General features: G+C 39.9%; 1 protein-coding gene across 8 annotated transcripts in view; it reads right to left on the reverse strand.

Annotated features, from left to right (window-relative positions):
- Positions 1-15518, reverse strand: part of LOC144610936 (cytoplasmic polyadenylation element-binding protein 1-like) — a 191239-nt gene that overhangs the window by 8295 nt on the left and 167426 nt on the right. For all 8 annotated transcript variants that reach the window (XM_078429962.1, XM_078429956.1, XM_078429961.1 and 5 more), the window contains exons 3-6: positions 13446-13631; positions 7515-7735; positions 5216-5462; positions 1374-1487 (exon numbers count right to left, since the gene is read on the reverse strand). In XM_078429962.1, the coding sequence (XP_078286088.1) occupies positions 1374-1487; positions 5216-5462; positions 7515-7735; positions 13446-13631 (768 nt within the window). The remainder of the gene's footprint in view (positions 1-1373; positions 1488-5215; positions 5463-7514; positions 7736-13445; positions 13632-15518) is intronic.

Genomic DNA, 15518 nt, shown 5'->3' on the forward strand with positions numbered 1-15518 from the left:
TCAGTTTAGAAGTAATTTCTTTAGTTTCAAACCCATATTTTTAATCAAGGATCAGACTGATGGATTTATTAGAGAGCAGAAACATCTCATTTTTATAATTAGTGTTGCCAGTCCCAAACAGAACCAGGTGTCTATCACCACACCAATTTTGTTCTCCTGACCCCACCCAAGATTCTCATTCAGAATCAGCAAGGCTGGTTAAGTTTATAATGACTGTTTTTCCACAATATGGAGTTTGCCCAAGTGAAGCGAACATGGGAGGTCTGATCCATGTTCCTTCAATATATCTATTTGCCAGTTGAATCACTATTGGATGCAAGATTATTTTGGTCAAGGAGACTGCTATGCTAATATCAGGCTGCAGTTAAAACTATGATATTCACCGCTGCAATAATAAGAACCAACTTGATCTACTTGGGAAAAAGTACCTTCCCCCACCCAGGCATGTTTTAAGAATATTTAGAGTGTTAAACACAAATATGATGGGGAATGTTGATGGGCCCCCCAATTCATATAGAAAGCAACTATTCTGAAGTAGTGCGGGTAAGGTAAAGTACTTGATTTTTAACGTGAAGACAGCAAAAACTCAAAAACAATTAGAATATTGGAAACAAGAACCAGAATTATGACAAGGATGGCAGGAAGGCAGACAAACAAAGAATAATTTCTGCTGGCATTAAGAATGGAACAAAAACCAGGCAGAAATAAATGGACGTGCTCTTAAGATAATCAAGTCGCTCATGTTCAACTATGTTCTGAAGTTCGAGGTGGGTTCAAATTAAAAGTACATTTTACCATCCTGCTTGTTAATCTGTTCTGATAAGATTTTAAAATTATCATCAAGGGATCAATAAAAACATACAAAATGTGCCAATGTCAACCTATTCAAAGGCCCAACATGGTTATATTCAAATCAGTATTAACTTTTATTCATAAAGGCTTGACAATCTAGTTATGGTTATCACGTTATAATTGGTCTGGACCACAGGTTAACAATGTAGTGAATTATTTGCATCTGGAATGCAAAGACCAACGAGAGTGGCAGATTCAAAGGGGCTTAGAAATGGATCAATATTTCAAACACAGCCTTTGGTTAGGAACCCATTGGTGAAACAGCTCAGTATTTGTAGAGCTGGTCTGGGTTCAAGGATAAATAGGCACCTTCTCTTCCATTACCATTCTATGACTGGAGCAAGTAACCAAATAGCTTCATCCAAGAGAAAAACTCTAATGTCCAGTGGATGGTCACTAAGCTCACTTAACTATCAGCCCTCTGTTCCTGCCACCCATTGGCGATATTAATATCTGTAAATCACCCACAAACATCATGGGCATTTGAAATACTTTCCCATGCAATACACAGTGATAGGTACCTTCAGTTATGTCCCAGGGTACACCACCCAAGAACACTTTGCAGGAATAGATTGGGTTCTTATAGTTCCGGGGTGGTAACTGGCCTCTCCAAGTAAATGTAGCTTCACTCATTGCTTAAGGGAGAGATGGAAGAACAGTTAAGGGAGTTGTATTTCTTGGCACAGATCACAATACATACAACATTTTCACTACCTTATTAGACAATATATTGGGATATAAAAATAATACCCTGCACTATGCACCTTCTCTCCTCACTACATGAATATAAGATATATGCTCGGCAATCAGCCTTCAGACTGCTGTGCAAAGCAGCTGCTAGCAAAACTTTATTCTGGTAGATAAATGTAGTGTCTGGTTATATGACAGAAAGATTAGAAGGTATTATTGCTGCAAAATGAGGCTAAAAGCTTACATTGTTGAGGGGTTACAGGAAATAAGGCATTTCATCAGCAGGCTGCAAAGAAAAAGCTTTCATTTTTAAACTCTTCCAGATTCATTCAAAATGAGCAAAAAGGCCTTTTTGCTAACAATGCAGAATATTTTACTGCCCATTACCTTAAGATTACAGTGCTAAATGTTGGATTTAAGATTTACATTAATTTAACGCATTCAAATTGCATTTACACCAAAACATACTCAAATGTCCTCAATTTGACTGGACAGAGGCTCTTGGCACCAATACAATACCGAGATAGAAGCTTACATTTCATCCAACATGCTAATGAACCACATCTAGCACCCTTCTTTATAAAACAACCCTAAAATTACAGTTTCATTACCTAGTCATAAAGGATTCTGGCCAATTTAGGAACATTAGGGTAGGAAAAAATCCATTGTCAAAGTCATATAGCAAGAAAAGGCCACGACCGTGCCAACAATCACCCACCTCCAGCAATCCCATTTGTCAGCACTTGGTCCATAGACTAAACATTGGCAATTCAAGTGCTCACCTAGATATTTAATTGTGAGCACCTGCTTCCATGACTTGCTCATACAATGCTTTCCAGATATCAAACACTCCCCCCACCTCCCCTCATTTATTCTGTTCCCGTCCTCTAGTTTGAAATCCATTGAACAAAAATGTTTTTCTATCATCTGTGCCCTTAATTTTCTGGTCAATCTCCTCTGCACACTCCAAAGCAATCATTATGCCCTTGCAGTACAATGAAAACCCCAGTGTTTTAAAGCTGTACCACAATTTCCTTGTTCTTGTCTATGCCCTGGCTAATGAAGCCTGGCATCCCATGCCTTCTTTGCACCTTATCAATCTGTGCTGCCAACTTCCAGGATCCTGGTACTTGTGCACCAGGATCCCAGCATTCCTCAATACTCCAGAAAGACCTACCACTTAGTGTCGATCTTACCCTGCAGTCCCACTTATCAGGATTAAATTCCATCAGCTACAAGGTCATAAGGAATAGGAGTAGAATTAGGCCATTCGTCCCATCAGGTCTACTCTGCCATTCAATCATGGCTGACCCATCTCTCCCTCCTAACCCCATTCTCCTGCCTTATCCCCATAACCTCTGACACCTGTACTAATCAAGAATCTATCCATCTCTGCTTTAAAAATATCTACTGACAGCCTCCACAGCCTTCTGTGGCAAAGAATTCCAGATTCACCACCCTCTGACTAAAGAAAATTTTCCTCATCCGCTTCCTAAAAGAATATCCTTTAATTCTGAGGCTGTGACCTCTAGTCCTAGACTCTCCCACTCATGGAAACATCCTCTCCACATCCATTCTATCCGTCTTTCACTATTCTGTATTTTTCAATGAGTTCCCCCCTCATTCTTCTAAATGCCTGTGAGTACAGGCCTAGTGCCGGCAAACGCTCATCATAGGTTAGCCCACTCATTCCTGGGATAATTCTTGTAAACCTCCTCTGGACCCTCTACAGAGCCAGCATCCTTCCTCAGACATGGTGCCCAAAATCACTCACAATATTCCAAATGCAGTCTTACCAGCTCCTAAAAGAGCCTCAACATTACATTCCTGTTTTTGTATATAAGCCCTCTTGAAATAAATGCTAGCATTGAGTTTGCTTTCTTTACTACCGATTTGACTTGCAGATTAACTTTTTGGGAATCCTGCACCAGCACTCCCAAGTCCCTTCGTACCTCCAATTTCTGATTCTCTCCCCATTTAGAAAATAGTCTATGCCTTAATTCCTACTACCAAAATGCATGACTCCACACTTTGCTACACTATATTCCTTCTGTCACTTCTCTGCTCCCAACCTGTCCAAGTCCTTCTGCAGAGTCCCTGATTTCTCTGCACTACCTGAATGGTGTCAAGTTAGGAACAGGGGACGTACAACGAGATCTGGGTGTCCTAGTGCATCAGTCACTGAAAGGAAGCATGCAGGTACAGCAGGCAGTGAAGAAAGCCAATGGAATGTTGGCCTTCATAACAAGAGGAGTTGAGTATAGGAGCAAAGAGGTCCTTCTGCAATTGTACAGGGCCCTAGTGAGACCGCACCTGGAGTACTGTGTGCAGTTTTGGTCTCCAAATTTGAGGAAGGATATTCTTGCTATTGAGGGCGTGCAGCGTAGGTTTACTAGGTTAATTCCCGGAATGGCGGGATTATCATATGTTGAAAGACTGGAGCGACTAGGCTTGTATACACTGGAATTTAGAAGGATGAGAGGAGATCTTATCGAAACATAAGATTATTAAGGGGTTGGGCACGTTAGAGGCAGGAAACATGTTCCCAATGTTGGGGGAGTCCAGAACAAGGGGCCACAGTTTAAGAATAAGGGGTAGGCCATTTAGAACTGAGATGAGGAAAAACTTTTTCAGTCAGAGTTGTGAATCTGTGGAATTCTCTGCCTCAGAAGGCAGTGGCGGGCAATTCTCTGAATGCATTCAAGAGAGAGCTGGATAGAGTTCTTAAGGATAACAGAGTCAGGGGGTATGGGGAGAAGGCAGGAACGGGGTACTGATTGAGAATGATCAGCCATGATCACATTGAATGGCAGTGCTGGCTCGAAGGGCTGAATGGCCTCCTCCTGCACCTATTGTCTACCTGCCCCATCGCCTATTTTCGTATCATCTGCAAATTTTGCTACAAAGCCTTCAATCCCCTCGTCCAAATCATTAATATACAACTTGGAGCAGCGGCCCTAGTGCAGACCCTTGCGGAACTCCATTAGTCACTGGCATCCAATCAGAAAAAGCCATCTTTATTGCCACCCTTTGTCTTCTGCTATCCAGCCATTACAATGCCCACTTTACCAAATGATCAATTACTTTCTATAATTCAAGACTAGGGATGAGATTTAACAGGATCCCAAGGGGCTACTTTTTCCACTCAGAGTATGGTGGGTATATGGAACATACTGCCAAAGGAGGTTTTTGAGGCAGATACTATAACATTTAAAAAACATCGGGACATGAACATGGATAGGAAAGGTTTAGAGAGATATGGGCCAAGTGCAGGCAAATGGGACTAGCTTGGATGGGGCGTCTTGGTTGGCATGGACAAGTTGGGCCAAATAGTCTGTTCTCCACAACTATGCACTTCTGCAATGTTTATGTCATTTGCAAACTTGTACTTCCTATTTTTGTAACCGACTTGATGCAAGGGTCCCAACACTGTACCCCCAGACATGACTGGTCATTGGTTTCTGGTCAAACTCTCCACCATGATATTTATTTATCGAAGTGAAAATCTACAAAGCAACTAACATTATAGTAATATTTAGGTATAGGTCTAGACTAGTCCACATTAAGCTTGTAGATGAAAAGCAAATACAGCACCTTAAGGGACGTGGAATATATATATATATAGAAATGTTATCTGAAAGTTTAACTATGAAACAGGAATATGCCCCCTTACCTGCAGCTTGTCTATGCAGTCTGGCCTCCTTTTCAATACTGAAAGGGTCTTCTGGGCTCTCCAACAGATCCCAATTTGCCCACCCAGAATTTGCTGACCATCTTTTGAAGGGATTAGGGCTCATTGGATTTGTGACCGAAATTTGATCTTGATCCACTCGGGGGCTCATAACAACCCGTTTCATTGAATCCCTGCTTGCTCCACCCATTGGCAAGAAGGAAATTGGAGGAGAAATTCGAAGACTCGACTGTAATAAAAACATTTAGTTGGTTGACTCTCCCATTAAATCAAGACTTTCATATCTAATGAGATGATCAGTTATCATGCAGTTGTACAACACAAACAGCTAAGTTTACCAACTTGAGAATTCTAGCATTTAAAGCAAATGACCAGCATTCCTATAATTAAATTAGTCCAAGCCAAAAATTGCAGCAGTCCAGTTGAGTGTTTAAAGGACCTAATTGGAGCAATATTTTCATGTTCTGACCAAGATGTTTGGATCAAGTATCAACTGCTCGTTGTACTCACTACAAAGCACTTTGTTCATTAATACCAATACTTGTCACCTTAAATATTTTGCATTGAGTTCTCAAATTTCATCGATCCTCTACCTAGTATTTTGCCACCTACATAACATTAGTCCTTCCCACCAGTTTCTTTTAAATCAGCAAACTTAAATGACAGATTAATGTACAAAGTCAGTGAAACTTAACAAGACCCAAATAATGAACTGTGCACTATGCAATAGTTACACTAATCAAAGTGACCGTTTAATATTAGTTCTCACCCCCGACCAAATCTTTTAACCATACCTATATCCAATCTATACTATTTCCTGTTGCACCATCAAGATGCAACATCTTTATCAAATGCTACCTTGAACTATCTACACATTCACCAGGCTTACCCAAATTACATCAAAAGCTACAATTTTATGTGACTGGCTAAATCAAAGTGGCAATTTCACAAGATCCCCATTAACTCATTCTTAACCCAATATTAACAGTCGAGCATCAAGAATTTACTAATTAAATAATTTCCACTCCTTCTTTCAATAAGGAAACAAGGTGCTGGAGTGACTCAGCAGGTCAGGCAGTATCTGTGGCGAGAATGGATAGGTGACAGTTCGGGTTAGAAACCTTCTTCAGACCCAAAACATCACCTATCCATTTTCAGATGCTACCTGACTTGCAGAGTTCTTCAGCACCTTGTGTTTTGCTCCAGATTTCAACACCTGCAATTCCTCGTCTCCGTCCTTCCATTTAGAAAGAATTCTACACTGTGGTAAATGTTCCATAGTCAAGGAAATATCAGCACATTTATCTTAAGCTTTGTGTATCAAAACATTACTTTAAATTTCAAATCTCAAATCTATACTGCAAATAACCACACTTTTGCTTTTTTAAATTAAAAAAATCACTTTTGCTAATTGAAGAAATTTGGTTTCATCCATCTGCAAACCAAAAATCCATAAAAATAACCTACATACTGATTGATGTTAACCAGTCAACATCAACATTTGTGAAAAACCATCACTACCTGGACATTCACCTTCATGTATCTACATAAATGTAGTTGGAAATGAACAAATTATACTCTACAGAACAAGCACTTAGACAATAGACAATAGGTGCAGGAGGAGGCCATTTGGCCCTTCGAGCCAGCACCGCCATTCAATGTGATCCTGGCTGATCATTCTCAATCAGTACCCCGTTCCTGCCTTCTCCCCATACCCCCTGACTCCGCTATCCTTAAGAGCTCTATCTAGCTCTCTCTTGAATGCATCCAGTGAATTGGCCTCCACTGCCTTCTGAGGCAGAGAATTCCACAGATTCACAACTCTGACTGAAAAAGTTTTTCCTCATCTCAGTTCTAAATGGCCTACCCCTTATTCTTAAACTGTGGCCCCTTGTTCTGGACTCCCCCAACATTGGGAACATGTTTCCTGCCTCTAACGTGCCCAACCCCTTAATAATCTTATATGTTTCGATAAGATCTCCTCTCATCCTTCTAAATTCCAGTGTATACAAGCCTAGTCGCTCCAGTCTTTATTGGGGTGCTAGACAAATTTCAAAATGGAACCAGCCACAATGCCCCAGAGTATTGCACCAATTCTCTCTTCAAGGAACTTATAAATCTGCAAAGTTGCTGTACTGGAGATTTAGGTAGAAAACTGACTACAAAGCACTTCAGTACAAAAACAAACAATCATGCAATGATTTTTTAATCTTACGCTAAATTTGTGGTATATTGTACTGAAATTTGTACCAAGTTGGATTTGGAAATTGAAGAATCTTACCATTAGCTCTGAAAGGGGATCAGAACCAGAGCTGATGCCACTTGTGTCCGAGTCAGAAGGACTGCTTGAACGAGAGTCCAACACTGAACGGCTGTCCAAGCGTTTTGGCAAAGCTGATGCAAATTGGTCAGCATAACACGAGCCTATTGGATCCAGTGATGGGAACCCAACTGATGTTCTAGGCAGCTGACCACTCAGTGGATTAGTGAGCAAGCCTAAAACTGCAAGCAGGAGAATGAGCAATTTCAAACTGTACAGCTTCAGTTAAAACACATACCCAAATAGCTGAGCAGTGCTTGCATCAAGCAGCCTCCCTACAATTCCTCCTTTGAAACAGGGTCATTATGGAGCATTCGAAACAGCTCTATTCCATATAATAACATTTTATTCACATTTCATTTTCTCGAAAGACAAATGGCACCTTCCAAGTTCTGATGCAAACACAATGCTTTCCTTTCTCCATTTGGTTCTGTAAGCAAAAACACCTTTAGGCCCAGCTACCAACATTCACACACACACATACTGCTCAATAGCCATCACCGCCAAGAGTCAATGGTTAAGTTATAACCTTGCCTTGCATCTTCATTGCTCCAGTAAAACACTATCAATCCAATTGCATACTTCAGTCTTTTTGTACCCACTCAGCTCAATTGCTACTTTACAAGATTAATGAATAAAACTGGCCATTTTAATTCTCTATCCAATAAAATGTTTGAGCTTGCACTGAAACAGGATCTAAGATTTGCACCAGATTCTCCTAAAACAGTGCAGTGCTCATTTTTACCCAGAGCCCATAAATAAGTGCACTTGGTAGAATTGGTATACAATCAATATGCTCAATTTAATTCCTAGCATTCATGAGGCTTTAATATTGCTTTCCCTCTAATCTATAAACTAATTTTCCTTCAATCAAATAGAATTGCCTTCCAGCCAATCCTAAAATGAAACTCCAAATCCAAATCTGTTAATTGTACAGAATATATAACTCGTGGCCACAACTAATACCACAATGAGTTTCTTCCTTCAGTGTCAAATTAAGCATCAGCAATATCTCAGATCCATAAAATTGCCCTTCCAGGAAGACAACATCCCAGATCCATAGGATCCACTGAGAATATTACCACTTTGATGTTGGGAATTCTGAAAATAAGACAGTAGTTTGCAATATGTTTAACCCAGGAACCTGTGTAGTATGGTGAATTCCTTCAAAGGTGTAAAATCCACACATAACCGTTATGTTGCAGAAATATTAAAATGCTGTGGGTGCTGCAATTTTTTAACATTCTGGATTCTCTCAAAGTGTTTCTCGGTGCACAATGTTAGGGCCTTGAATAAACCAACATTTGAAAACTCGCCACTGCTCTACGGGATGTTCTTCATCTGTTCATAACACAGCCATAATTAAGATGGCAATTAGGCCTCGCATGAAGTCAGATTCAGGGTACAGATTAAACAAAATCCCCTCCAACACCTCCATACGTACTCCAAAGTCATGATGATTTGTACTTCAGGTTTCCACACATCTGAACACTGCATTTACCATACCCAGAGCCATATTGGGCCAGATTTGTCCCAAATGTTGCGGTGTGACAGAAATCGATTGCAATCCTGCACTGCAAGATGTTGAACTAGTGACAAACCTTGCAGCCTTCAACTTTAATTCCTTATTTCCACCAATCATAAATTGACAGCAAATAGAAACCATGATTTTATCTTTTTGGAGACTCGTTCTCAATTGATGTTGTGAACACTTTACCCAACCTCAAAATTCTTCCATTAATAAATATACAGACCATTTCCCATCACAAGACTTCACCATTTGAATGTGTGGTCATTGCATTACGATGAGGATTTAACTCCAATAATGGCTTGCCTGATCCAAAAAGGCACCCAATACATTGCAAGACTCATTCCAACTATGTAGTACAGCCAAAAACAGTTTGGATGCAGCAAGAACCCTGAAACTGACTGCAGTTTGGATGTTTGAAGTCGGGAGGTATTCATGATTTAAATCCTTATAAATGTAATTATCACCACATCTGTTTGAATTGGGGTTCACTCTTTGATTAAGGGAAGTTAGGTTACAAATTCACAAGTTATAGGAGTAGAATTTGGCCCAATCTAGTCCACTCCACCAATCATGGCTGATCTCTGCATCCTAATCCCATTTTCCTGCCTTCTCCCCATAACCTTAGACACCCATTGTAATCAAGAATTTGTCTATCTTTGCCTTAAAAATATCCATTGACTAGGCCTCCACAGCCCTCTGTGGCAATGAGTTCCACAGATTAACTACCCCCTGACCAAAGTTCCTCCTCCCCTTTCTAAAAAAGCACCCTTTCATTCTGAGGCTATGACCTCAGTGAGCCCAGTGCTGTTTAGCCCAAAATAAAGACTAATTTCAAACTGAAGATTTAAAATTCAAGACTTGACAAGCTATCAAAAGGCCATTGGGGGCATTGGGTGGGCCTTGGGAACCCTCTAGCCTTTTGACAGCTTTGCTTGCAGCTGGTTTCTCGCAAGAGAAAGGCAGGGCACAGCTGGATCAAGCACAATCCAGGCCATTGATACTTCTAGTGCTGTACACAAACCCCATGGACATATGCAAATTGGCCAATACTTCAATTTATAGCACCTAATTTTCAGCATAAACCATTGTTTTACTTTATATAGTTTGGTTATTAACTTTGGATTACTGCATATTGCTGATAGATATTTTTTTATCTGCACATCCTATAAAATTGTTTTCAGTAAACACTGCATCGTAGTCGCATTGTGCATACACCAAGCGTTAAAGCAGTGACTGTTCTACCCATATGATCAATAGAAAATCCATAACAACCTCAATCTATGTTACGTTGAATAAATAGTACTATTGCAAAAATGGGAGTATTGGGCCAAGTTTGCAAGCAACAGTAAAAGTGAAGTAATCTGGTTGCTTTCATTTAATGCTATTTTAATTAGTTCGAAGGAATATTTCCTAAAGAAATTTGTGGCCAAAAGGCAACCACAAATTTCTCTGTCAGCCAACACTAAAAAAGCAACTGATCCTATGGTGCAATCATTAGTGCATTTCAGCTAATGTTACGAGGCAACTGCCCTTGGAATTTAGAAAAACACTCCTGAATTATTTTGGGACATTATACTGTACATATTATACCCACGTCTCCAACATCCAGTGCACTATGTTCTAAATGGTGAGCCATTCATGATCACATATGCAGAAGATAAAATAGTAGGCCACTGGACCTTCCAAGCCTGCCCCACCTATTTAACCTTGGCTGATCATGCCAGGCTCAACTCCTGTATCAGTACCCCATAACCAAATTCCTCAAACTCTACCTTATATACATCTAATGATCTGACATTCATCAGAGTCAGATTTGATGGAAGTCAAATTATCTAGCAGTTATCAAGGATTCAAATTTAAAAAAAAATATCAATGATCAAATGTCCTTTTTGGCAATAGTTGAAAATGAGCCATTTGAGGTGCTTGCTTGCGACTCAATAGTGGAAAGTTCTTAACATCAACCCTGCTAACCTCTGGTTTATTTGAATAAGGTCAATCCTCATCCTCCTGAATTCCATATTGCAGATCTAAATTATCTAGTCTTATGATAGGACAACCCTCTCACCCCTAGAACTAGTCTGGTGAATATTATTTGGATTGGCTCCAATGCTACTCTATCCTCACTATTCCAGGTGCAGATGTGACCTACATGACTAACAAAACCTCCCTACCTTAACTCCAACTCTTACAATAAATGCAAAAACACCATTTGCCTTTACCTGTTGAACCTGCCAATTTGCAATCTATGCATCAGAACATTTAGATCCTTTTGAACTTCATCTGCAACCTCTCCATTTAGATGATCATCCACCCTTTGATCCTCTTACCGAATAGCATAACCTGTTTCGCACTTTAGATTCCATTTGCCTAGTTTTCACCCAAACTCCATCTTGCAGAATTACATGTCATTCACCACAATTTTGTATTAGAAGTGTCTCGAGCTGAAACTTCACCCATGCTTTCTCTCCAGAGATGTTGCCTGCCCCGCTGAGTTACTCCAGCATTTTGTGTCTATCTTTTGTATTAGCAAACTTGGAAACCATGCATTTTTGTCTCTAGGTCAATGTACATAGTTAAACACTCAGTCAGATTCAAGGACTGGAACCAAACACAGGCCCAAAGTGTTTGGGAGGCCCAGTGATAAATCCTGTGCAGATGTGGGAAACAGCATCCTGCTGCTAGTTCCCAGGTCAGTTTTATTCAAATCTAGAGGGAGAAATCAAAAGCATTTACATTGACCAAGACAAAAATATAATCCCTGGAATATTTTACATCCCATCAGCCTGAAAGGGCTTGATTCCAACTCCATTTCTGTTCAGCAGTCATTTTTCAATCTATGCTGATATACTTTCTCCTTGGGTTATTAATTTAGGAACCCACTTGACAAATGCCTCTTGGAAATCCAAATACACAGCTTCAAGACCCCCCTCTATCAACTCCATCACATCCCCACAATTGCCAAACATTTAATTTACAAAAAAGTACAAAGATTAATTTGATTATATTCAGTTTTCCTAAATAGTTATGTCCTGATTACTGACTGGCATTGACTATTCCCAGTCATGTATTATTCATGATCAACCCAAACCTACTTAACGTTACTACCTGGTGTCTTTGCTCCATGGCTTGCTGCTGTGATACCTTCCTTAACACTCCCAACCTTTTGGTCTGTTCTTTGGAACATCTGGAATATTGAGGATCTAGTACCAGTCAGCCTGCAACCATGTGCCCATGCTATTAGATCACTTATATTGCTATCCGCACTGGCAATTCATCCATCTTGTTGGAAATGGTTTGTGTACTCAAAGACCATTAAACAATGATTTAAGATTAACAAAAATATCAGCAATTTGAATCTTCAATAGGCAGGTCACAACTAGCTTGAAATTGTCCTTTGTCTCAACCACAAATTTCAGTGGTACAAATCAAAGCTGAGAATTGGTTTAATTTTTAGAAATTGTGATAGTGTTCCAACTTTATTTGCCATCTTGGAAATTAGCAACATAAATTCCACAAAATGCCAGAAGGGAAAGGGCCACTTTCACAAGCTCTTTTCAAAGTTAAGTCCTTCTAGGACCTCAAAGTTGCTATTAAGTAAAAGATAACTCAGCCTACAGACTGGCTAACTAAACAATACCAAATACTATAGTCTAATGACCTGTAACTCAAACATCTGTAGCCTTTGCCAACAGGTGTAGTACTTATGATTCAAGGTGTTTGTTGGGGGGGAAGGTAATGAGGGAAAAGTGGGAGAGAGCAAGGGTAAGAGACAACAAAAGGCAGAAGCAATCCAAAAGCAATCAGACTGACACATCAAGGTTGCTGCCAGCATGCTGATGCACCATTAATTCTGCACAATGATCGACTTTACAAAACCTTGCATCTTAATATTGCAGGGTCAGATGTTGGGACAACCAGTTATATCAGGACTAACTTGAAAACAAGCCATCTTCTGGAGGCATGCTTTTTTAAAAAAAAAGAATAATCAGCTTTGATTGTACTTTAAACATTAATACAAATGGTTTAAAAATAAAGCTTAAATCTTGCAAATGTGCTTTTAATGTAACACCATCAGTGACTCTTTGTAATGTGGGCAATAAAAAGATACAATTGCAAATATATTTTACACCAAAGATTTATTTTTGAAGATTAGATGCCATAGACAGTGAGCCAGAGCAAATGCCTCAAAATAAGTGACATTACAGGGTTATAAGAAATATGCAACAGATTTTAGGCTTGACCTCAATTTGCATTTAAACACTGAATAATGTGATTGTTCAATTAAAAGATCAAGCAAACCAAATCATCACTAAATAAGCTAATAATGCCCTCGTCCTAACAGAAGTTTACGTCGCACTTACCCGATGAACTGGCAGCCACTGCAGTATCAGAGTCCTGAGTGCTCCATGGTCGGTCCCACCCAGTCAGATTCAAGGACTGGAGGCCCAAACACAGGTCCATAGTGTCTGGGAGGCCTCGTGATGAATCCTGTGCAGATGTGGGAAACAGCATCCTGCTGCTAGCTCCTGGATCGGGTTTATTCAAATCTAGAGGGAGAAATTAAAAGCATTTTTGAGATCATACTTTAGTTGCATCCCATCTGTCCAGTCCCTAACCTGTGACTGCACCCTATAAAACTGAGAATGCATCTTGGGTTGCACCAGTAGTTCAGCATGTGACTGAACTGCTGATGTACTCACTACAATCCTGCAAATTACATCACTTTAGTACAAGAACTCAAATGGTTATAACTTCAAGTTTATCCTGAAATGCACAGCTTGGAGCTTCGGCAACATTAAGCAAAACGCACTGTTAACGGCTGCGCCACCACATTCTCCTCCCCTTCAATACTTGGACCTGGATAACCTCCAACTGCTTGCTACAACCCTGAATCAGCAAATGCAGAACAAGCCGAACAATTCTGCTAGCCTAGTGTCTGTTTACATTTAAAAAATGCCTGACTTGCTTTACATATAATTATCTTCCTTGTGCAAGGCAGTGATGCCACCTTGAGGAAAATTATACTTCATTCTGTTCAAGAATTAAACCAGGAAAGAATTGTTAGAAATACCATTCTGCCACATTCTACAGTGTCAGGCATTTCTCTGGAAGCTTCTAGGAGTGGCGTTTACAGGCTTCTATTTTTACTGGAGCAAGTTTGATTTGTATTCATTTTCTGGTTTCAGATTACAGTGACAATGGTTTTGCTTTCAGTTTGCTCAGGATTAATACCGAACTTGAGAAAAGATATTTACAATGGAAAATTTGCTGTTCTAAATTTATCAGCTGAAATGAGCTGCACTATAAGACCAAGGAACAACAATACAATTTACGCAGCATCAGTTCTCTACACGCGTCACTGACAAGGCAACATTTAATACCTTCATTGCCTACGAAGGTGATGAATCTTTACTGCTGTGACCCTTTTGAAAATAGCACTGTGAGGGAGTTAGAATTTTTACCTACTGTACAGGAAGAGATAGTTTGAGTTTGACTGGAAGTTCTTCTTGCTGCTCTCTTCTCTGTAGGCTGCAGATTTGGAAGTCATCTTGGGGTTCATGAGTTCTCGTAGTGCACATGATTGCAGTGTGCGCTATCTAGTGGTGCAGTAAGTGAATGTTTGGTGGCTAATATCTGTTTGGTTCTGGTTAATGTTGAGCATCATCTCAACCGGAGATGTATGGGACTGAGTGCTTTGCAGATAAAGGTTTAAGAAAGTAGGTGGCATTATGAACAGATCTCTGGCCTGCTTACAATCACAATGTTCAGTCAAATGACCTTCAAGGGAGTCTGAAATTCTGTAATGTTGTTGAATAAAGACAGGGACGTCTCACTGGAGAATCACTGGCTGTACAATACCAGACAAGGAAATATTATGTCACATCTTTAGGATTCAGGCTTGCCCACATCTGGATAAAGATTGGAATGAATCTGCAGTGGATTCAGACAACCAAAACCACACATTTGTGAACAGGTTACTGTGCGACTTGCAATTCAATGGCACTGTAATACACCCATTGCCTATGGGAATACACACCGAGCCACATTGGATTAGTCCTTGGCGTACAGAAGGTCTAGAATAGACCAAAGGAAATCAGCAAAGGTACTGGAGAAAATACTAAAATGACTGCTCAGTTTTGAAACCGATACCCATTAAGTGGACGTCTTTCAGGTATGATATGAAATTATAAAATTACAACGCATTGAACTTAAGGTTTACACTGATTGGTCAATGGAGACAAAATAGCATAAATGGGCTATTTTAAAAGTCAAGCATGAGTAGAGGCATGTCAAAAACTAGAAACAGAAGGAGGATACAGCACAATCTACATTCATAACTTTGGAAGAGAAAACCAAGTATAATATCCAGAACCTCTGATGCAACTGCACTGAAGGTCCATTTTAATATTAACAGCATACGCCTATCTATTCCC

This window comes from Rhinoraja longicauda, chromosome 38, assembly GCF_053455715.1.
Source record: "Rhinoraja longicauda isolate Sanriku21f chromosome 38, sRhiLon1.1, whole genome shotgun sequence".
Lineage (NCBI taxonomy): Eukaryota > Metazoa > Chordata > Chondrichthyes > Rajiformes > Arhynchobatidae > Rhinoraja > Rhinoraja longicauda.